This window comes from Jaculus jaculus, chromosome 10 (assembly GCF_020740685.1).
Source record: "Jaculus jaculus isolate mJacJac1 chromosome 10, mJacJac1.mat.Y.cur, whole genome shotgun sequence".
In the NCBI taxonomy this organism is placed as follows: domain Eukaryota; kingdom Metazoa; phylum Chordata; class Mammalia; order Rodentia; family Dipodidae; genus Jaculus; species Jaculus jaculus.
This window is the reverse complement of record NC_059111.1, coordinates 2,903,417-2,925,655: the sequence shown is the minus strand read 5'-3', so window position 1 is coordinate 2,925,655 and position 22,239 is coordinate 2,903,417. Positions and strand designations below refer to the sequence as shown.

At 40.8% G+C, this 22,239-nt stretch overlaps 1 protein-coding gene across 2 annotated transcripts in view; it reads right to left on the bottom strand.

The window, feature by feature from the left end:
- The window catches only part of Unc13c (unc-13 homolog C), a 583,772-nt gene that overhangs the window by 69,854 nt on the left and 491,679 nt on the right, over positions 1-22,239 (bottom strand). For both annotated transcript variants that reach the window (XM_045160688.1, XM_045160689.1), the window contains one exon: positions 6,492-6,580. In XM_045160688.1, the coding sequence (XP_045016623.1) occupies positions 6,492-6,580 (89 nt within the window). The remainder of the gene's footprint in view (positions 1-6,491; positions 6,581-22,239) is intronic.

Genomic DNA, 22,239 nt, shown 5'->3' with positions numbered 1-22,239 from the left:
ATGAAGTGTCCTAAATCTAAGGATTTATTAGTTCCAAAATGTGCTTGAAGACTAGCTCATCATCGCCTTTCCTCGAAATCTGTGTCACTCTGCCTGACCCTGTACAGCTATTCTTTGAAACTAGGCCAGAACATGCATCTCCTAGTAAAAACAAACTACCAGATCCACTTGAAGATATTCCCTGGATTGTCATGCTCAAGGGGAGCTTGTGGGTGATCTGGACAATGGCATTTCTCCCTGTTTTCTGAGTTTGAGGCAGCGCAGACTACAGCCCCTCCCTGGTGCTTTTAGAGAGGTCACACTGGTTATATATGCTCACCATTATGTCCCTGTGGTCACAGAAATGCTGGTGGCACTCTTGGCCTCTCATTTGTTTCAAGCACACCCCAAATGTCACATGCACAGGGAAGTCTTTCTTTTTTATTAATATTTTATTTACTTGCAAGGGGAGAGAGAGAGAGAGAGACTAGGTACACCAAGGCCTCTAGCCACTGCTAACAAACTCCAGGTACATGTGTCCCTTTGTGCATCTGACTTCATGTGGGCACTGGAGAATCAAACTCAGGTCAGCTTGTTAGGCTTGAAAGGCAAGCACCTTAACCACTGAGCAATCTCTCCAGCCCAGGATGTCTTTATTTATTTGACAGAAAGAGAGAGAGAGAGAGAACGGGCACACCAGGGTCTCCAGCCACTGCAGATGTACTCCAGACGCATGCACCACCTTGTGCATCTGCCTAATGTGGGTCCTGTGGAATAGAACTTTGGTCCCTTGGCTTTGCAGGCAAACGCCTTAACCGCTAAGCCATCCCTCCAGCCCCAGGATGTTGTTCTTGAATAGTCAAACTGAAGCACGTCCCTTTCAGTCTCCACTCCCCAAGCATCCTTTATATTTTAAATTGTGTGCCCGTAACTTGACACATTGTGTACAGTAGTTTATTTATCTATTGCATATTACCCTGTCAAGGTATAAATAAGATCCATGTCTTAGCTGTGTTCTGTACTATATATCCATGCCATGACAACAAGGTGCTATGTTTGATACAAAGAAGAAGTTGGTTCAAGAAATATTAAAACAGTGAAAACCATTGCATTGTATATTCAAAATTGCTAGGAGAATTTGATTAAATTAAATTTATTTTTCTCAATACAAAGAAATAGTAACTCAAGAGATAACAGATTCATAGGCTAGAGAGATGGCTTAGTAGTTAAGGCACATATCTGCAAAGCCTAACTACCCAGGTTTAATTCCCCAGTACCCACTTAAAGCCAGATGCACAAAGTGGCACATGCATATGGAGTCTGTTTGTAGTGGTTGGAGGCCCTAGTGTGCCCATTCTCTTTCTCTCTATCCTTGAAAATAAAAATAAAAATTAAAATATATATATATATGTTTTTAGATGACAGATTCTCTAGTTAGAATGTGGTGACTAGTTCATAAATTATACATGCATCTAAATATCAAGTTGTGTACTTTAAAACTCTATACCATTTTACACATCACTGGTATCACAATAGAGCTGCCACAAAGGAAAAATTGGGCTGGGTGTGGTGGTGCATGCCTTTAATCCCAGCACTTGGGAGGCAGAGGAAGCAGTGAGTTCAAGGCCATCCCAAGATTTACATAGTGAATTCCAGGTCAGCCTGGATTAGAGCAAGACATTACCACAAAAAAAAAAAAAAAAAAGGAAGTATTCGTTGATTGTACCAAACAGTCATCCTCTCCTTCTGGTCCCTTGCTGCCTCCTTGCTCTGAACAAGTCTTGGATTAGTAATCTTGTATCATCTTGTTTCATCATCTGTATTCCCAATACCAGTTTTAGAGGTTCTTAGCTAAGCCTTAACAAGGACCCAGAGACAGGAAATATTGTATTCTCTTGGCATTGCTATAGTAAAGTACTCCCGGCAATGCGATTAATTAAAACACATGTAAATGCAGGCACAAAAAACACTTGGAATGATGATAAATGAAAGCTTAGTAAATGGTCCAATTACTGGGATTGAGGAGAGGGGGGCTTCATGCCAGAACCAAAACCAAGTCAGTCCCATTCTCATCGCACACTGATGGCACAGCTAATGTCACCTAAAAAGGATTCAAATGCATAAGGTTTTCTATTTCTATATAGAGGTTTGGAATTTTTGCTATGTAACATGATTTATTTTTGCATGTATACATTCTGAAATTATTTCATAAGTACTTACTAATCATGATTCCAGGTTCCCAGAAGGCAACCATGACTAAAAAGGCACAACTTTTTGATAATGTAACACACTTGAGACCTTTTATTTTATATTTACATGATTGAAATTCTTAATTAGCCTATTATAAGGCATTTCATTTTTGTTTTTGATTTTTACTTACTGTAGAAAATATAATAGATTTACAATTATACAATGTGGATGTTTTTCACATCTTAACCCCTGTGACAAGTAGGCTTATAAACATACTGTCTCATAATTTTGAGCATATACATATGGACCAGATTCTGTGTGTTGGGATGTTTGGCCTGTCTCCATCTTTGGCTATTGTCTCTGTCTTTTCCTTGATATATATATTTCCTTTGCTGAAGAAGAGTCTCACTCTAGTTCAGACTGACTGGGAACTCACTCTGTAGCCCAGGCTGGCTTCAAATTCACAGCAATCTTCCTATGTCAGACTCCAGAGTGCTGGGATCATGGGCATGAGCCACCACACCCACTTTCTTGTGATTGTTTACTATTTATGAATCCGTTGTATTGTTCCTACTCAGTGGAACAACGTCTATGAGGCTGTCAGCCAGGACACCTCACATCTCTCACCATTAGGATCTCATCTGACTACACCCACCTTTGTTTATTATTTATTTATTTATTGCCAGGTAATAGTTGCAAGGAAGGGGGGTAGTGAAGATATGGGTCTTTGTGGTGATATGCGTATTCAATGGGTGTAGTAGTCACAGATACTTGGTTGGGAGAATAGAGAAAGAATGCAGCCAGGTGTGGTGGCGCACGCCTTGAATCCCAGCACTCGGGAGGCAGCGGTAGGAGGATAGCCGAGAGTTCAAGGCCACCCTGAGACTACATAGTGAATTCCAGGTCAGCCTGAGCTAGAGTGAGACCCTACCTTGGAAAACAAACAAAAACCAAAAAATAATGCAAATAATGTTGGAAATACCTAACTGATGGGTTTATTGGGGGTCATCAATGATCCTACTGGCTGTAGCTCTCACTGAGGTAGTGGTTTTCTCTTGCATTGATCCTCAAATCAGAGCTTTGGGGAGATGGGAGGGGTGGAGCAAAGCCTACAGCGTCTATGTTTCACATTCTGAAAGGCAGTTCCTGAGCAGTCAGGACTGAGAGACCTTGTCAGGGGGAGGAGAAAGCTCAGGCTCAAGCTCAGGGAGGGGTGGTCTCATGGTCCACTTCTTGCAGAGTCCAGGGTAAACCAACTTATACCTCACCTGAGAACTCTCTCTTTGCAGTAAATTCATCTATCACAGGTCTTTTCTTTTGCTATCTTATGTTTTGTTTGAAAAAGGCTTTTATTCATACAATCTGAAACAAGTAAATACTTACAGGCTATGTGGACTCCCAAGGAGACAAACACTTCCAGAATGATTCCTAGGAAATATCCCTTAATTGTTTATTTACATAATTGAGCCAGCTTCTGGCACTCAAGCTCAAAGAAAGTCAGTAAACCAGAAGAGAAAAACAAAAAAGAAAAAGAAAAACAATGAAAAACATATAAAGCAGAAATCCATGTGACACACGCTTTGAAAAAATTTAAGACCGTCTTAATATCATCTTTCACTTATCCTTGGCGTGAAATCACTGTGCCTGTGGAGGTGGGTCCTGTGAGCCTGTCAAGGCCCCTAGAAAGACCTCAGATATATGTATGCCTCTGCTCTGGGTCCACAGCAAACTTTTATAACAGCTGGTCATGGGAGAACTATCTGTGGCATGTATGTGTGTGTGTGTTTGTGTATGTGTGTATTTATTGATTTTGTTTTTGAGGCAGGGTGTCACTCTAGCCCAGGCTGACCTGGAATTCAGTATGTAGTTCCAGGCTGGCCTCATACTTACAGCGATCCTCCTACTTCTGCCTCCCGAGGGCTGGGATTAAAGACATGTGCCACCACACCTGGCAGCATGTATGTATTTATGCATTGTGTGTACATGTTTAAGTGTACACCTCAAGTGTCCTTCCTAGGAACACTATCCACTTCCTTTGAGACAGGGTCTCTCACTGGTCCGGAGCTTACCAGTTAGTCTAGATTGGCTGGTCTGTGAGCTCCAGGAGTCTTCCTTTCCTTACCTCCCCAGTGCAGGGTTTACAAATATGCGCTGATGCACCCAGCATTTTATAGGTTTTGGGGATCAATTTCAGGTCCTCATGCTTACTGGGCAAGTGCCATCAAATGAGCTATCTCCCCAACCCCTATCTGTGGTTTATAATAAAACAAGAACAAATTGACTTTCAGAATTAATTACACCTTTGTTTATAATGCTCTAGGTTAATTTTAGACTCTAAGGTAGACTCAGAGGAAAGTTTTCCAGTTTGACTTTGCAACGTGGTCACACTGATTGCTGCAGACTTCCCACCCACCATGTGGGTGATGTATCATAGCAACAAGGATGGAATAACTTTTCTCTTTACAAAGGAAGCATGGCATACAGCCTGTTTACTTGAAAAATCCAAATGACCCTGATTGAGCAAATCAATAAGCTCGTTTTGATAACTTGAAAATAACAAAGGAATGGATTCTTTCTTGGGTTTCAATACATCGAATAAAATATCTGGTCCTGTACAAATGAAGCACTTCCGCAGTCCCTCCTAATGTCATTACTCCACCCCTTATAACAAGTATTTGCCCAGATTTTTAAAAATCAGGATTCAGGACTGGAGAGATTTCTTAGTGGTTAAGGCACTTGCCTGCAAAGCTAAAGAACACAGGTTTGATTCCCTAGGACCACTTAAGCCAGGTGCACAGGGTGGTGCATGTGTCTGAAGTTTGTTTGCAGTGGGGCAGGAGAGCCTACCTTGGCACACCCATTCTCTCTCTTGCTTGCTCTCTGTCTGCCCCTCTCTCAAATAAATAAAATTAAAAAAACATTATTTAAAAAATCAGGATTCATATTTTAGTCTTTGGAACCTCAATATTCCTCCTTTTAAGAGCCCCGAAGTCCTCAGATGGCCTAGCTCATTAGGATAGTTTAACTAACTACAACGGCTTTGCCTACCAGTATTTTCATAACCACACATTAATTCACAGCCAGAACAGAGGCATGCCTGACATGGCTGAGCCAAAGCCTTGTCATGTAGCCAGTGAGCCCCACACCTCTGGAGCACCACCCATCTCTCAAATTGCAGGGCAAATGCAACCTTCACCTTGCTGATTAACAGTGAGGCTAAGTCAGCAACACATGCAGCCCACTTCCCATGCAGAGTGGGGAGGGGAAGTGAATATCCTGAGCTCAGGACAGTGTCTGAGCTATGAGGAGACTCCATCAAGGCTACCACACCACTGGAGTTAAGGGAGCTGTGATCCTGCCCCTGACAAGGAAGAGAAGTCTGGGGGGGGGGGACGACTTCCTTCCTTCTGCTTCATTCTTGCATGATGCTGTCAGGGTCTTTTTAGTCTTCCTTGTGAAATATGGCCTCAGTAATCATTAAATGTTGATGAATCTCTTTCCCTTCTAGAACACAACAGACAGTGAGTAGTGTTCAGATAGCTCCTGCTGTGAAGACCATTTTACAACTTCATCACAAAATGGAACATATAGTTTCAGTTGGTAGTCAACATTTATTGAACTGATACTTATAGCAAATTCTATATTAAATTGATGAACCTTTGCAAAGATGTATTTGGTTTCGTTTTTCAACACTTGATAGCCCAGTGATTGCTTTTTCCCATAGGACCAAAACGAAGTTTACCTGGGGTAAGCTTCTCTTTAGTACAAGTTGACTTTTTCAGTAACAGGAAAAATCTAAACATGGCAGTAGCTTGCTAACTCCTTCTCATGAAGGGGTTGTATTCCTTTCTTTAAGTTCTAAAACCAAGAATCCTGACTCCACTTGACTTGGGGTACAATTTTTCTATGCAATCATATCAATATGTATGGTATGAACATAACCCATACGTCCTACACGCAAGGATTTTTTTCCTTCCTCCAGCCCTCTCTTTATTCCTTCCGTGTCCCAAGGGATCCTCTATATGCTGGAATTGCAGTTAGATCAGAGCTAAGAGTTCTGCCCTTTGGAAACTTGGAGAAAAGTAAGGGAAGCAGACCTGTAAATGTGGACTTAGGACCTAGTGATGCATGGTGAACCCTACCTATGAAGGCTGAGTGGAGTTGACAGCTGGACCTCATCGTCATCCTGAAAGACTTTTCAGAGGGGATGATGTTCCGCCTAGGGTTAGGGTGAAGGAATCTAGCCAGTGTGAGTTGTAGCTCTGCAGGCATGTTATAAACAAAACCCAGTCACTCAAACAATAACTACTTAGGATACTTACCTTTCACCATAGGTGATGCTCAGCTCATCCAGAACACCGTTGAGTTTAACTTGAAGTTCTTTTAGACTAGCGCTGGCCTCAGGGTCTAGCTGCAGAAAGACCATGAACAATATTATTTCAGGGTTTTGGGAAGAATGTCTTTGTTTTTTATAAAAACATTTTGTTTGCAAGGTGGTAACTTCAAACAACATACAAATATGCTATCTTTCCAGTTCTTTATTTTTAGCCTTTGAAATCAAATGTAAAGGCTTGCATGATTGTGAAGAAACCAGGAGGTTCTCATAGAAGAAAATATTGATCAACTTGATGGCATGCTTAGAATAAGAGCAAAGCAGTTCTTGGTTACAGTGATGGGTTGCAAAGCATGACAAAATAATGCTCCAGAACATGACAAATTCCTAATGTATAAGTTGTAGAATGGCACACAGTATTTAAAAATATATGTAGCTTCAAAATATGTGCCAATCATTAATATATTCACAAATAAAATGAAATGAAAATAAAAATCCTATTAAAGATAAACTTTTGGGAACAGGCTGAGTATCTAATCTAAAACATTAAGGAGCAAGGTTACATCAGATTTCAGAGTTTGTAAGATGTTAAAAAATTTGCCTGGAATTTCCTGACTACTCAGTTGTTATTCAAACCCTGAAACCTGAAATGTTCCAAAATATAAAACTTTTTTTGAGAACAAAAACAGCACTCAAAATTCTTCAATTTTGGAGCATTTTGTGTTATATATTTTTGGATAAAGTATGCTAAGCATGCATAGTATTGGATCTGATTGGGAGAGTATGTTTTGTTCATATGTTGTCCAACTTTAGGATTTTAAGTAATGATAAACAAATCATGCAGGGATTCCATATTTCTCTGGAGAAGACAGGCCTGATTTTGCTTTCAGGGCATCGTGTGCTGTACAGAGATGAGACTGAAGGTAACATTCTACTTTCTTGAGGAATTCAGTGTGCCAAGGTAAGCTTGTGAGTGAATTCAGTGATCTGAGGTAAGCTCGTGAGTGGTTTCAGTGATCCGAGGTAAGCTCGTGAGTGAGTTCAGTGATCCGAGGTAAGCTCGTGAGTGAGTTCAGTGATCCGAGGTAAGCTCGTGAGTGAGTTCAGTGATCCGAGGTAAGCTCGTGAGAGAGTTCAGTGATCCGAGGTAAGCTCGTGAGTGAGTTCAGTGATCCGAGGTAAGCTCGTGAGTGAGTTCAGTGATCCGAGGTAAGCTCGTGAGTGAGTTCAGTGATCCGGGGTAAGCTCGTGAGTGAGTTCAGTGATCCGGGGTAAGCTCGTGAGTGAGTTCAGTGATCCGGGGTAAGCTCGTGAGTGAGTTCAGTGATCCGGGGTAAGCTCGTGAGTGGTTTCAGTGATCCGGGGTAAGCTCGTGAGTGGTTTCAGTGATCCGGGGTAAGCTCGTGAGTGAGTTCAGTGATCCGAGGTAAGCTCGTGAGAGAGTTCAGTGATCCGAGGTAAGCTCGTGAGTGAGTTCAGTGATCCGAGGTAAGCTCGTGAGTGAGTTCAGTGATCCGAGGTAAGCTCGTGAGTGAGTTCAGTGATCCGAGGTAAGCTCGTGAGTGAGTTCAGTGATCTGAGGTAAGCTCGTGAGTGAAATTGGGAGCAAAACAAAAATTTTCACAGACCAACGTAACTTACTTCGTCATGTTTGGATTTACAGTGCAAAATTTAGAGGCCAACTTTCCATTTTATCTAATTTGTTTTTAAAATGATGTTAACAGATATTGTAACATAACTTATACCATAAATAAACACAAACAATAAATAGACATACTAACCTATTAATTTGAACTCAGTTTTGCAATGAAAGTACATGATCAATGTGAAGTTTTCCCAGCATTTGGGAAAATTTTATCTTGTTTGTTATATTTTTGCAAAAAGAAAAAAAAAAACTCTATAGTGTTAGTTGCAAGTAAAATAAAACAATGCTTCATAATAGATGTATAATATCAATCAGAAAGAAATTCATGTGAAGGATAATTTGGGAGAGTCTCTGAAACTGCAGTGGAAACTTCCACTGAGTCTTCAGAAATTTAATTTCCTATCATTAGTATAGAGTTGTTGGACAAGCAGGTCTACTTATGATCATAAGTCATGATAAAACTAACCGTTACAAGTAAAACCAAGTAGTCCATGACTTATATACATTTGAGATCTAGGAAGCTTATCAAATGAGTATAGGAACCAATATTACCTTAAGTTCCTAGGATCTACCCCAGGCTAAGAAGTTGCCCTGAGAGACATACTGGGTATCAGTTTTACAATCTCTCAAGAGCCCTTTCTCACACTAAGACACAGTGATCAAGAAGTATCACTTACATGCTTCGGTAGCAAGTAGTTCTAGATTGTACTGACATGACTGAATATATTAAAATGAAAATCAACTATTGTCCCACCCCTTCCTGAGGAGTTGTCGCCAGTTAGTGGTTGCTAGGAGAGGAGATGGGGGTATTTTCTTTGGTGGTGTAGCCCCCAGAAATTTGCCTATGCTTATGGAAGCAACCTTAATTCCACTCAGTGGGCTATATACAAAGAAAAGATATGAAAGTTGAACAGGGACTTAGGAAGAAGGGATTCAGTTGGAGGGGCATAAGAGAGGATCGTGGAAAGTAAATATGATCAAAATACATTATAGACATGTATGAAAGTGACAAAAACATTTAAATATTATAAAATCAAACATTTTATTTGTCCTCTCATGCCAAATTTCAACTCAAATCTAGGTAACTTTTAGGACCCCTTAATTTCTTCCCCTCTTATCAGAGCCAATGTTTCTTCTAGACTCTTACATCTTCTATTTGTCTCAGTATAAGAGATGCTCATGGCTCTTGCATGCAAATATATTGCACTGTAATGCAGAGTCCTCACCTATAACAGGAAAATTAAAACCCTGGAGTCTCAGAATTTCTAAAACTTGTATAGAAAGACAATTAGATCACGTGTATTTATCTTTTTAAAAAATATTGAGAACTGCTTGCATTTAAACAATCTGCCTAATAAACTATAACTTTTTAACTCCTAACAAAGGCAACACAGGGGAATGGCCCAATCTTGGCTTGTCATTGCATTGTCTTGCTATTGTCCTACGAGCAGTTTCAAGTTGATTTCCCTTGAGTGACACTGTTCTCGAAAGGGTGTGGGAAAGAAACCCTTCCATCTGGTTCTTCCCAGGCTTGCCACTCCCTGTGGATACAGGGCACACAGCTCCCCTGCCTGAAAGGAAATGGCTTTGAAAGCAAAGGTTGCTTGTCAAGAGACAGGGTGGGGTTGTTTCTCACTTAAAGTGTATATTTGAGCAGGGCGTGGTGGTATACACCTTTAATTCCAGAACTTGGGAGGCAGAGGTAGGAGGATCGCTGTGAGTTTGAGGCCACCCCTAGACTACAGAGTGAACTCCAGGTCAGCTTGAGCTAGAATGAGACCCTACCTTGAAAAGCCAAATAAAGAAGTGTATATTTGGTTTTCATATTAGTTTGTTATAGACCTTCAGGTGGCTTGTTCACCTATTATGGTAATAATATTGAAGCTATAAGAAATGGTTACATGGGTGAAATTATGCAATTTTCCCACCAGTACACTTCAGGTGTTTTGTGAATAGATATTTCTTATCAAATAATTGGTTGTTACATGAAAATATGAAACTGTCAAACTATAGAAATTTAAACGTTGGATGACAGTTTATTTTTTCTTTTTTGATAGATGTGTATTTCTGGGTAGGTGTGGATAGACTGTGTCTGTCATATAACCAGGCAAAAGGGGTGGGGAGCTAGAAAAAAAAAAGGAAATTTTCTACTTTACATGTTTATCTTATTCAAATCATACCACTAAAGCAGGCACAGTAATTATGAGGCCATCGTGTATGGCTCCTTCTAATGTGTGTAGTCTTTTGCAGTGACCAGAAAGTAATAAACATTCATGTAATTATCTAATTGCAAGACCATTTTTGGCAGCAACATTACTGACATTTGAGTCCTGCATTTTTATGTGCCCTAATTGAGGAAATTTCTCTGAATCCTAAAGTCAGATAGTAGATTTGAATTTCAGAACAACAATGTATTTAAAAATGATTGTTTACTTAGGAAATATCAGAAGCTACCTAATATTCTGCATAAATCTTTACATATTAGCCTAGCTATATGAGTGGTATAAGATAAGATGAACTTGATTTATTTTTTATTTTTAGACAAGGTCTCACTCTGTTGTCCAGGCTGTTATAAGCTTAGCAAGTAGACCCAGCTAGCCTTGAACTCATGGTGATGTGTCTGCTCTGCATACTGAGTGTTAGAATTATAGGTGTGAGTCACCATACCTGGTTCTAAACTTGAGTTTTTATTAAAAGGAAAAAAAAAACAATAGAACAATGTTGAAACCTTAGAATTAATGAATCTATGCTAAATTGGAAGCTGAGTTAGCACCAGAACTACTTGGCTGGTGACATAAATAAAACTTCTGTGAAAGTTGAATCTCTTTCCCAGGCTTTGTCTCACCACTACCTGAGCCTAGATGTCTCTCCCAACGTCCTCTAAGAGCAGGATTTGCCAGGGTCTGCAGAAGGAGCGGCCGATGGAAGCATGGCATTTTTCCTCAGGAGCTGTCCCCACAGCCAGGGTTTCCTCTGTGGACAGGCACCTTGCTCTGACTACTAGGAGCATGTCTGATTCTGAAATCATCTTTTATTCATTGGCAAAAACTCTTCTTGACTTACCAAGTTAGTTTGGATTTCAAATATTTGTCTCATATCCAAACCATGACTCGATGGTTCAGAAGATATGGTTACCATGACAACCCTGTATGCATTTATACTCTTTATCTCTAACCTGTACCAATTCTTTCCCCATGGATCTAGTGAGAATGTGTGCTCACTTATCCACTTATAACATTGGTGTTGCACTGACCACCAAGCACTGTGGAGCTACCTGACATCTAATGTTGTCTTGTACCCCAAGACCCTCACGTGATACACACACTCTGCACAGAAGACGTGTTAGTGTGAGCTTTGCTTCTACACATGTGCATTACTGTCTCATTGCCTTGTTTTTCTACGGTGGCCCATGCTGCCTTGTCTCAGGTTCAGCTCATCACTGGTAGGGTGAGATTCTGCTCATGTAAAGAATTCTGGCTCAGGAGGCCAGACCACACTCCTCGCCCCTCATTTCCCTAGGAAATAGGTCCAAGGGCTATGTGTTAGTCTGCAGAGTTACCCTTGGAACTCTTTTGAATGAAAGCCTGTAGTATCTTGTATAAAATGTAATATAATACTTTTACATTAACTCCTTTAACATTTTTACTTTAGATCTTTAATTTGAATTATATCCTTTTTAACATGTAAATTTGCTATTTCTATGAAAAATCAAGCCTCGTTCCCAAGTAGTGCTCTCTTCAACGTGAGGCTTCCATTCTTTCCTTTGGATTCTGTTCTGTTGATCATTTTTCTTCATCTTAGATCACTTGATTGTTAGTTTTGCTTCCTTGTCCAATAACACATTAAAATTAAAAAATGAGAGTCAAATTTATATGAGCAATTTTCCCATTGACAATTTAGCTATTCTCTTTCCTTGCTTTTCAAACTTCTCATAAGTATGAAACTTGACTCTCCACACATGCACACATACCATGGCATGTGTATGGAGGTCAGAGGACAACACTGGGGTGTCAATCCTGCCCTTCTACTTTGTTTGGGACAGAGTCTCTCTTGTTTTGCTTCTGGAAAGGCTGAAACTAGCTGACCTATGAGCTTTGATAGTCTCCTGACTCAGCCTCCTTTGCAGGTGCATTGGAATCATAGACACATATACCACTTTGCATCCAGCTTTATGTGAATGCTGGGAATTAAATTTGGGTTAGCAAGCTTGTGGAACCATTTAAAAATATTTATTAATTAATTTTTTTGCAAGGAGAGAGATAGAGAAAAAGAGAGAGAGAAGAAAGCAAGTATGCCAGGGCCTCTTGCCACTTTAAATGAACTCTGTATGCCTGTATCACTTTGTGCATCTGACTTTTATGGGGGTACTAGGAAATCGAACCCTGGCCATCAGGTTTTGCAAGCAAGCACCTTTAAACACTAAGCCACTTCCCAAGCTCCATTTTTATCTTTTAAACATACATTCGGCCTCTGCAATGAGACCTTTGCTCTTGGAGATATTAGTGCAATGCTCCATGTAGGTCACCAATGAGCTCTTCATTGTCAAGCTCAGTAACTTATGTACCCTTATCAGCTTCATTTGGAGTGATGTTCTCTTATTTCCTGGCTTCTCTGGCTTTCCACAATTTGTCTGTCTTCTTGTTGACTTATAGTTCTCTGTGCATGCTCTTAAATATGAATGCATTTCAATATTTCTCTTCTAACCTTCTTCCCATTCAATTCTCTCTTCTTGAGCAATCACATTCATGCCTACAGCTTCCACTGACACTTGTCAGCTAATAGCCTCTGAATCTATTCCTGACAGCTATAACAGAATGTCTGACAATCTTGTCTACAGTCTCAAGTGGTGATCAGACTTTTCTAGTTTGATGGTCCACACATGTCTCAATCTCAATCAGATCATGTCTTACCATCTCATTTTATTTCTATTTTTTTTTTGTCTGATTTGGCTAACGGGGTATACTTGTTCAAAACAGAAATGTGAAAGACATCTTTGGCTTCTACAGTTTTTCCCTCCATATATGCTTGAATACCAGAAATGACAGTCTCTCTGAAATATTTTCTTCTATAGTCTTTCCCTCCAGACATAACACCTCTATGAAGTGTTTTCTTCATGTGCCCTCCTCACTTCCTGATTTGCTGTTCTCCTCTAGTCTGTGACTGTCAGCACAGATCATGTTATTAAGTGCTGTTTCCTCTTCCCATCCTTCTCATCGCTTAGCCCAGCATTGCTTTAAAAAGCCAAGGCTGATTTAGCACTGGTATGTATACCCTTCAAGCTGGTTTTCAACAGGGAAGGGTTTCAAGCAATGTCTCATGATCTAACTTGGGCTCATATTCTTTATTTTGAAAGGGTCAATTCTCTCCCACTATACCACTTACCAGACTTTATGAATTTTAGAAGGAGTATTAACTCAACCTAAAATACAATTGATAAGTCAGTGGAAATTTTCTAGTGAACCTGGGAGTAAGGTAGTCTTCTCAAACTGCCCCGAATCACTTTATAGAGAGTAGTCTATGGATACTGCAGTGTTGTCAGAATAAGATACTCAGTCCCCTCTGCTGCAAAATAAAGCACCCAGCTGTAATAATGGCACTCTCTCTCATGTCATTGTCATTCCTCTTTGGAGAGACCCTTCAGGGGCTCAAACATAGCCACACTCAAAATAAGCTATTATGTAATTCTCATTCTAGTTGGCGGTGGGTGAGGCTATGCTAGAAGTATTTGCTACAGCGAACAAGTCATACTTGTCACTCTGGCTTCACAAGGCTAAAGAACCTCTGACTCTGCCTGTACCCTAGATTGAAGATTCTGCACCGTGAACCTCACTGCCATTCAGAGCACTAAATGCCACAGCGACATGTTGAGTGAGGTTCTGTGGCCTGGACAACTGAGAGGAAAAATTATTTTATCTTTCAGAACTCCCTCACTTCAGTTTTGAGTTAGTGAATATATAGCAAGTTTTGGATTATTCTATTTTGGGTTCTCAATGCCGTTCAACATTGAAGTACATCACTAAGCCTTATTTCTGTGATGTGACATTCTTCTCACCTAGTCAATACTTCCTCCCTGTTCCCCTGCACCACACACACCATCCCTCAGCATTGTGGATGGTTAATGGGTTCTTGCACTTATAATCATGGAATTTTAGAATTCAACTTCACTCTCATTGTAGGTGAGAAAAACCAAGGTCCAGAGTGATGGTTCCTCGCTGATTGTCAACTATGCAGGATCTAGAATCACAGTGGGAACAAATCTCTGGTCATGTCTCTGAGGAATGTTCTAGATGAGGTTTGTTGAGAGAGGGCAGACCAATGCTAGCTGTAGGAAGAACCGTCCGATGGGCTGGATTCCCAGACTGCATTAAAAGAGGAAGACAGATGAAATGTGGCATTCATTTCTCCTTCTATCTTCTCCCTGGTGGCATGAGGATATTATGCCAGCTTCCTGTTCCCACCTTGCTTTCCCCACCACGATGCACTCTAACCTCTGAAACTGTGATTTGAACTACACTCGTTCCTTGCCTAAGTTGTTTCTGGCCAGGTATTTTGTCCCAGAAATGAGAAGGTTAATTGATACAGCCAGATGATGTGTCACCCTGTTGGGGCTGTACTTTTAGAAGCCATTTTGCCCAAGGCAATCCCCTCCTGCAAAGGCTCATTGGAAAAAACAAAAGCATCCCTAAGTATAACTTTACTGGAAAAGACTTGGATCTTACTGGCCGGGAAACTGTGCAAAGCAGGAATGGATCGGGGTAGAAGAAATGAGACACCATCTGTTTGGATTTTAATCTGTAAATACTGCATTGTTGCCCAATAGATTTATCCATGACTGCATTCACAACGAGCCTATGTTCACACTTTGAATGCACGTTTAGTCAACCACCTCCAGGACCTGATGAACAGTGAGCATCAGGCAGAACACTCAGTGAGACATTTGCTTGGGATGTCTGAGGACGGCTGAGCCTAGGAGGAGACAAGGGAGGACTTAGTGGGAAGAAGTTAAGTTTTGAAAAAAGAAAGGGAAACAAACAGGGAGAGGCTGGTCAACGGGAACAATTATATGGCTACAGGGAGGAAGAAGCCCTGGTGTTCCAGGTGTCTGGATTCGGCCCCAGAGCATTTGCTCAGTAGGTCAAGGGCAGGGCCATGTGATTCGTATTGTCAAATCCCCAGGCGAGGCTGATGCTGTGGGTCTCCAGACTGTGGGTGTATTGTGTGGGTGTATCAATTACGTTCTCATTGCTGGGACAAAATACCTGAGCAGAAGTAACCGAGGGAAGGAAAGAGTTTAGGTCAACTCACAGTTCCAGAGATAGAGCCCATCGTGGGGGAGAAGGCAGGGCACAGTTGATACTAATACACTTCATATCTCCAAATAACTAAAAGAGAGGGCTTTGTCTATACTATCCATAAAGAAATGATGTTTGTTGTGATTCACATGGTAATTAGTCTAATTTGATCACTGCAATGGATCCACCAATCCAAATATCACATGGCACTCTAAAATTGTGTGCATGCATTATGTGTCCATCAAAAGCACACATAATGAAGACTACAAAGAAAGACAAAATAAAAGGAGTCAAGGTTCACTGCAGCTCACGTTGACTTGTAATATATGAGGCATAAGCAACCAAAAGTGGCCACAAGCAGATAAAGAAAGGGATTTTAATGCAATATGGTAGTCAGAATAAATGTTATTTCTCTCCCTCCTGGCTGTGGCATAGATCTGTTTCTTTTAATTTTCCTTAAGGTTTAGAGAGAGAGAGAGATGTGGTGGTACGTGAATGACCCCATGAGCTCTAGAAGCTCTGGGGAGTAAGGTTGGCCCTGTGTGGTTCCCTATTCCAGCCTCACATGTAGTGCCAGCCTGGGAGGCTCCGAACCTCCTTGCAGTACCTTTGCTTGATCTCACAACATTTGCCGTTAAAACCCAAATTGTGTGGAAGTGGTGCTGGACTCTGAGTGACATTTATTAAATAACCTTAACACAAGTTGCTTTTCTGCCCCTCATTATTCTCTTAATTTTTCATGAAGTCCAATTTGATAGCTCTAATTATAGAGATGGCTGAGTGGAACAAGGCACCAGGCAATATCTGCAGAGAGGAGACCATTGCATCCAGCATTCAATTATCCTTACTGCCTAGTGCTGTGAAACTAAAAATAACTTGTTGCATTCACTGAGCTCAGAAACATGGTTACTTCTGAGATTTATTTAAATAATAAAAAAGGAGTTACAGGGTTGGGGAGATAGCTCAGAGGGTAAAGTGCTTATTTCACAGGTATGAGAACCTGAGTTTGATCCCTAGTACCCATGGAAGATGTCAGACATATTGATACATACCTGTAAACTTAGTACTGGGGAAGGTGTAGACTGAAGGATCCCTGAGGCTGGCTAGCTAGTGAGCACAGGCATTGAGACACCCTGTCTCAAAAAAGGTACATGGTGGGGGCTGGAGAGATGGTTCAGCTGTTAAGGCACTTGCCTTCAAAGCCTAACAACCCATTTAATTCCCCAGTTCCCATGGAAAGCCAGATGCACAAAGAGGCACATGCATCTGGAGTTTGTTTGCAATGGCTGGAGATATTGGCCCTCCCATTCTCTCTGTCTCCTTGCAAATTAATTAATTAGATTTTTTTTTTTTTGAAAAAAGGTGGATGGTGTACCAGAGAAAACACACTAGGTTGTTCTCCAATTTCCACATGTGTGCTCACATAAGAGTTTATTATGATCACTGAAGGATCAAGCACAACATTTGTAAGTGTTGTTTTTCTCCCATAAACCTTACCTCTTTTATTGTCCTGCCTCTGCTAATACAAAATGTTTTTGTGATGTATGGAGGTATGTGTTGACATACATGTAACATGCATTGCATTCCTTATGTCTAGCAACACTTAAAAAGCTCTAAACTCAGCTTTGTATAAGGAAGTCAACCTGGTAGGAGAGATGGGAAGAGATGCTAAAACTGGTCCAAACAGACATGGTTACTTGACTTTTGAGTGTGTCTTTTCCTAGATGCTAAAAGCAGCTCAGCTCTAAATGTGCCTTTATAAAGAGGCCACTTTTGCACACTCATTGAGGCCAAAGACATTTTTAAAAGAGTTTTTTATTCTCTATCCTAACTCTTGCTTCCTGCAGACATAGTAACTATGAACAGGTACGATGGATAATTAAACCTGTTAATTTGCGAAGTTTTTAAATTGCTTTGGGAGAAAATTTTAGAACTCAAGTAACTAAATTATGTTTTATTATCTAAGTGTTGAATGTATGTTTTATTTAATTACTCTGTGATTTATTTTGCAGTTACCACAGAAGATAACTACAACAGATTGATCCTCATTCATTTATTAACTATTAAATGATATTTCAATTTATATTAAGGGAATCACTGACATAGATTATTTAATCTATAAACCTGAGCATAAAGGTTAGCCTCTTTAAAATTATAAATTTAAGCTTGTAACACCACTGTGAAATATGATTATATATGGAATTATAAATATCTAAAGGTCCAGAATGTCTTTAAGAAACATTGGACTTTCTCATATGGCTGCAAAATGGTTGCCTATATCTTGAGATTATTATGTTTAATCCAAGCATGTTGTCTTGGATTCCATTCAAGCACTTGGATCAAGATCAAAAGAACAGCAAGTAGGCTGGTTAGGAGTGGTGCACACATAAAAGGAGGACACATTCTGAGTCATTTTCTAGTTACCTTATAATTTCCATAGTCTGGAGAGCCACAGCATGAGCATCACCTGGGGGTTTACTGAAGGCAAATCACGTGGCCCTGCCCTTGACCTACTGAGCCAATGCTCTGGGGCAGAATCCAGAAACCATGAATCTCTGATGCAGGCAGAAGACGAGTGGCCACTATCTTCTAAGCAGTGACCCTCAACTTCTGTAACCCACACACATATGAATTTGCAAGGCTAGATGAGAGGTTAAATTCTTCCCTCTTTGGATCTGGGGTTACTTAGCTAATTAAGTCCATATGGTTCATGAGCTTGGGGAAGAATTTCAATGAGTTATATGTCACACTTTGGAGAAGTGTAATGCAAATTCATTTTTAAAATTAAAGAGATACATGTAGGCGTGTTTGAAATAAATTTACTGTCTTGCATTAAAATATACAGTGAGCTTCCTGCACCTGACTGAGCCCATCAACATTCCATCACGGATGGGGAAGGGCTCGCAAGAATCCACCCCTCTTTGAGTGGCAATTAATTGTTGCTGGGGGAGGGGAGTCATGTTCTTCACGGTGTTGCCATGCTGCTTGGGATCCATAGATGGCTCCCCACCCATGCTAACCAGGCAACCCTAAATTTCAGTAAGTCACAAAAACAAACAAAGCAAAACAAAACATGAAAGTAGGAAGGGATTGGTTGAAAACAAAAAGACATTTAGTGGGAGTGGGAAAGGAACAAACGGTGATAACAGGGAAGTGAATATAGTTGAAATACATTAGATATGTTTCAAATTGTCAAAAATTTAAAAATTTTTGTTAAATTTAAAGATGATACTGATTCCTTGGCTGTGTTCTATAAGGATATATTCTTAAGTTACTCTTACAGGAGAGCTCACTACCATGAGAAAAGTTAGAAGATCCCATCATATTTGAGACAGTTATCAATAAATAAATCACATTACAACCGAAAATTTGATCTGTTTTGTGACCTGATTGAGAAAATTCAGCTGAACAAACCCCCTTATTTCTTTAAAATCTTGACAAGGGCTAGCTTGTAGAGTTTGAAGTCCACAGATCCTACCATTTCAAATGTTTTCACAATCTTGGGAAGAAACAATATGTGCTCTGCTCATATGGCACAGTCATAATTCTCCTAAACCAATTAGCACAATTTCATAGAGCTTCAAAACCATATATTATGACTTCCTGCAAAGAAATTAAATTCTGGATTATTTAATTTTCTTTTTTACATACTTTTACCAATTAGATTTCAGATGAAACACACATTAATAAGTTCTTTCCTGTGGCTATAACTACATGCTTCTGCTACAAATGAATACAAAGAACATATTTATTTGCAACTAACACCTACTGAGTTATATAGTTAAGAGACCAACTGCTGGAATGATATAAATCAAAATGGGTCTATTTTACTGTTGAGTTAGTTGAGCTATTATCAGATAACAGAATAACCATTCACCAATGCATGGTAATTATTACATGCCATTCTCACAGTGATTTTGCTGTCACTGAGTTTTACAGGGACAGGTGACACATCCAGGGATGGTAGAATAAATTACCAACTTCTAGCGCCAGTCATAACTGTCATATAGATTAGCTACTTTATACTGTTCGGTACAGTGATTCGGAAATCTTTCTAGTTGTTATTTCCCGTATTGTTTGTAAAACTAATATTTTTGGTATTGCATAGAAGGAATACAGCTGTTCTGGAAAACATGCTCTTAATCTGTATGCAGGGAAGCACGTTGGAAAGACATGATGTAATAGAAGAAAGGTAGCGGCTGACTTTTCCTCCTTGTTTCCTTTTTGAACACAGCACTGGGAAAAATAAACGAGTGCACAGACACTTGTGTCAGGTGTCCAGGGATGACATTTAGAGCCATTGTCAATAACAGTAACAACACAGAAGGCTGGATGTCTCCGCCCAAAACCAACACAAACCAATCCAAAACTTCATGGTTTGCAATACTCCCTTGTCCAGAGGGACAAGAGATGGACACTGTGAAGAGAGAGGCGCCCACAGAGCGTTCAGCAACAGTGGCCGAGCTGCGGCACGGGTCATGCAGCCATGCCTGCTAGAAGCCAGCACCTTGCGGGGAGCTGAAGGCCAGTGAGCAGCACTGTTGGGAGAAGCCAACTGAGAAATGCACGGCACTGAAAACTACTTTGAGCAAATGCACAAGCCATCATTTGCTAATTAAGTTTCGGCAGCATGAAGTACACACCCAAGCACACATGATGGGGTCAAACTAATAAATACCAACAAGGGGAAGAACGGGGTCTAGGCTGTTAAGTTTCTCTGAGCACTGTCAGTCAGGGTTTTATACGTCATTCCAGTAACAAGGAAGAACTGGGAATCCCATTTACTCTATGTGATTTAATGTGTGTGTGTGAGTGTGTGTGTGCGCACGTGTGTGGTGTGCATGCACCGCCTGTGCATGTGTGTAGAGGTCAGAGGCTGACACAGGAAGTCTTCCTCAATCACCCTCTACCTTATTTATTAAGGCAGGGTTCCTCAGTTGAACCCGGAGCTCACCAGTTTGACTCGTGCAGCTGGCCAGCTTGCCCCAGAAATCCCCTATCTCCATCTCTGAGTGACAGGATTACAGGTGGTCTGCTGCACACACCTAGTGACTGGAATTTGAACTCAGGTTTTTGTGCTCGCAGAGCAAGCACTTTACCACTCAGCCACCTCTCCAGGCCCCATACATGGTATAATAGTTGAAGGTGATTTAATCTTGTTTGATCTCTGTAAAAGCCCATGTTAAGGAAATCGTTTAAGAGAGTGGCACATACAGCTGAGTCTATGGAGGGAATGGGCTTCTCATGTGGATATTCTGGTGTCTGGAGGAGGCTGAGTGAGGCAGCCAGGGACTCCAACATAATCCTCTATTGATTAAGGCTAATTCTGTCTGGTACAATGTATGTTTTGCTCAGCCTTGGGTTCCCAACATGTCACCAATCCTACGCCAATGCCGAGTGTTCCCTTAAGGCATTTTCTCAGCTGTAAAAGGCAAGAGATTAAAGTAGAGGAGAACAAGTGAAAAACTGCATGGGGAGAGACAGGAGAACACAGAATATAGGGAAGAGAGAGATAAATAAACAGTCAGCACTATTTATCTGACAGAGTATAAGGTTAGAATCTGAGCCTGCCTTTCATTTTGTTCATTTGTTTAATAGAATTTTCCATGTAGATTACATGTGGGGAGTTTAACAAGTAGACATGGAGTGAGTTATGAAGGGAGACTTCTGCCTTCAATTTTTTTTTTGAGTTATTTACTTGAAACTAAGTTTATGAAGTGACACCTGTATATTTTAAACTGGTGATTTAATCAGACTCAAGAATTCCTCTCTGGTGAAAAAAATCCCTAGGAATGTGGCTAGCAGGTGGCTTAGCCCATAGTTTCCTCCAAGCGCAGGCCTGAGCTCTCTGCCTCTGTGCCTTTTCTGATTGTCTGATTAATATTCAGCTCAGCAATATGTTACATTAAGGCTCAAGTGTGGAATAGTGATGAGATAGCAGGGCATTTTTACATGAGACTTCACTCTTAAATGATCCTGGTCTTTAAACTTCATGGAATTTTGGAGAGAGGTTTTCCCATAAGAAATGGGTAGTTTCTTCTCCATTAAACGGACTAAACAGCCTGAGTATGGAGCGTCACAAAGACGAGAAAGGGAACTCATGTTGTGATTCCCAATTGCTAGTGTTCACCTAACCCAACAGAACCTAAAACAATACTGACGCCCTCAGGCCCCGTAACAGACCTTCTTTCGAGGACTGTGGCCTCTCTCCACGCAGACTAAACGGAGGCTGAGCAGAAGCCCTGCACATGGAGGCTCCTTAATGTTTCACAGCACCGTCTGTGCTTATCCTGGCCTCTCATTTGCAGCTAGATGGTAACTTCATTATAAAAATATAAAAATGAAACAGACGGATTGGGGAGCATCTAAATTAGGGTGAAAAAACAAAGCGTATGAGGAAGGTCAATCTTAAAAGGAGACTCTGCACCATTTAGAAAGCACTTGTAAAATAAAGGTGAGAATTTTCTTCCACCTCCAACCTAGCTGCACACGCATGCCATCCATCTTTTCACAGTAAGGATGCGGTCAGTGAAGCAAACAGAAATAGCCACACGTTCTTACCATGCGGCCCTGAGGACTGCTTCTTTGTTGCTGTCATTGGCGGGGGTGAGGCTGGGCAGGCTACCTGCTCCATGGCCCTCACTCCCAGCATCCTCTCCACTCCTCTATTCCTGGACACTCACATCAGTGTGTAAGAAGAGACATGACTGTGGCAGGCAAGAAGAGGGGGTGTGCGGCTGCCTTTCCTCTGCCTGATCCAAACAAGCAATGAGGATGGTGGGGAGCAGGAGGGTTTCTGG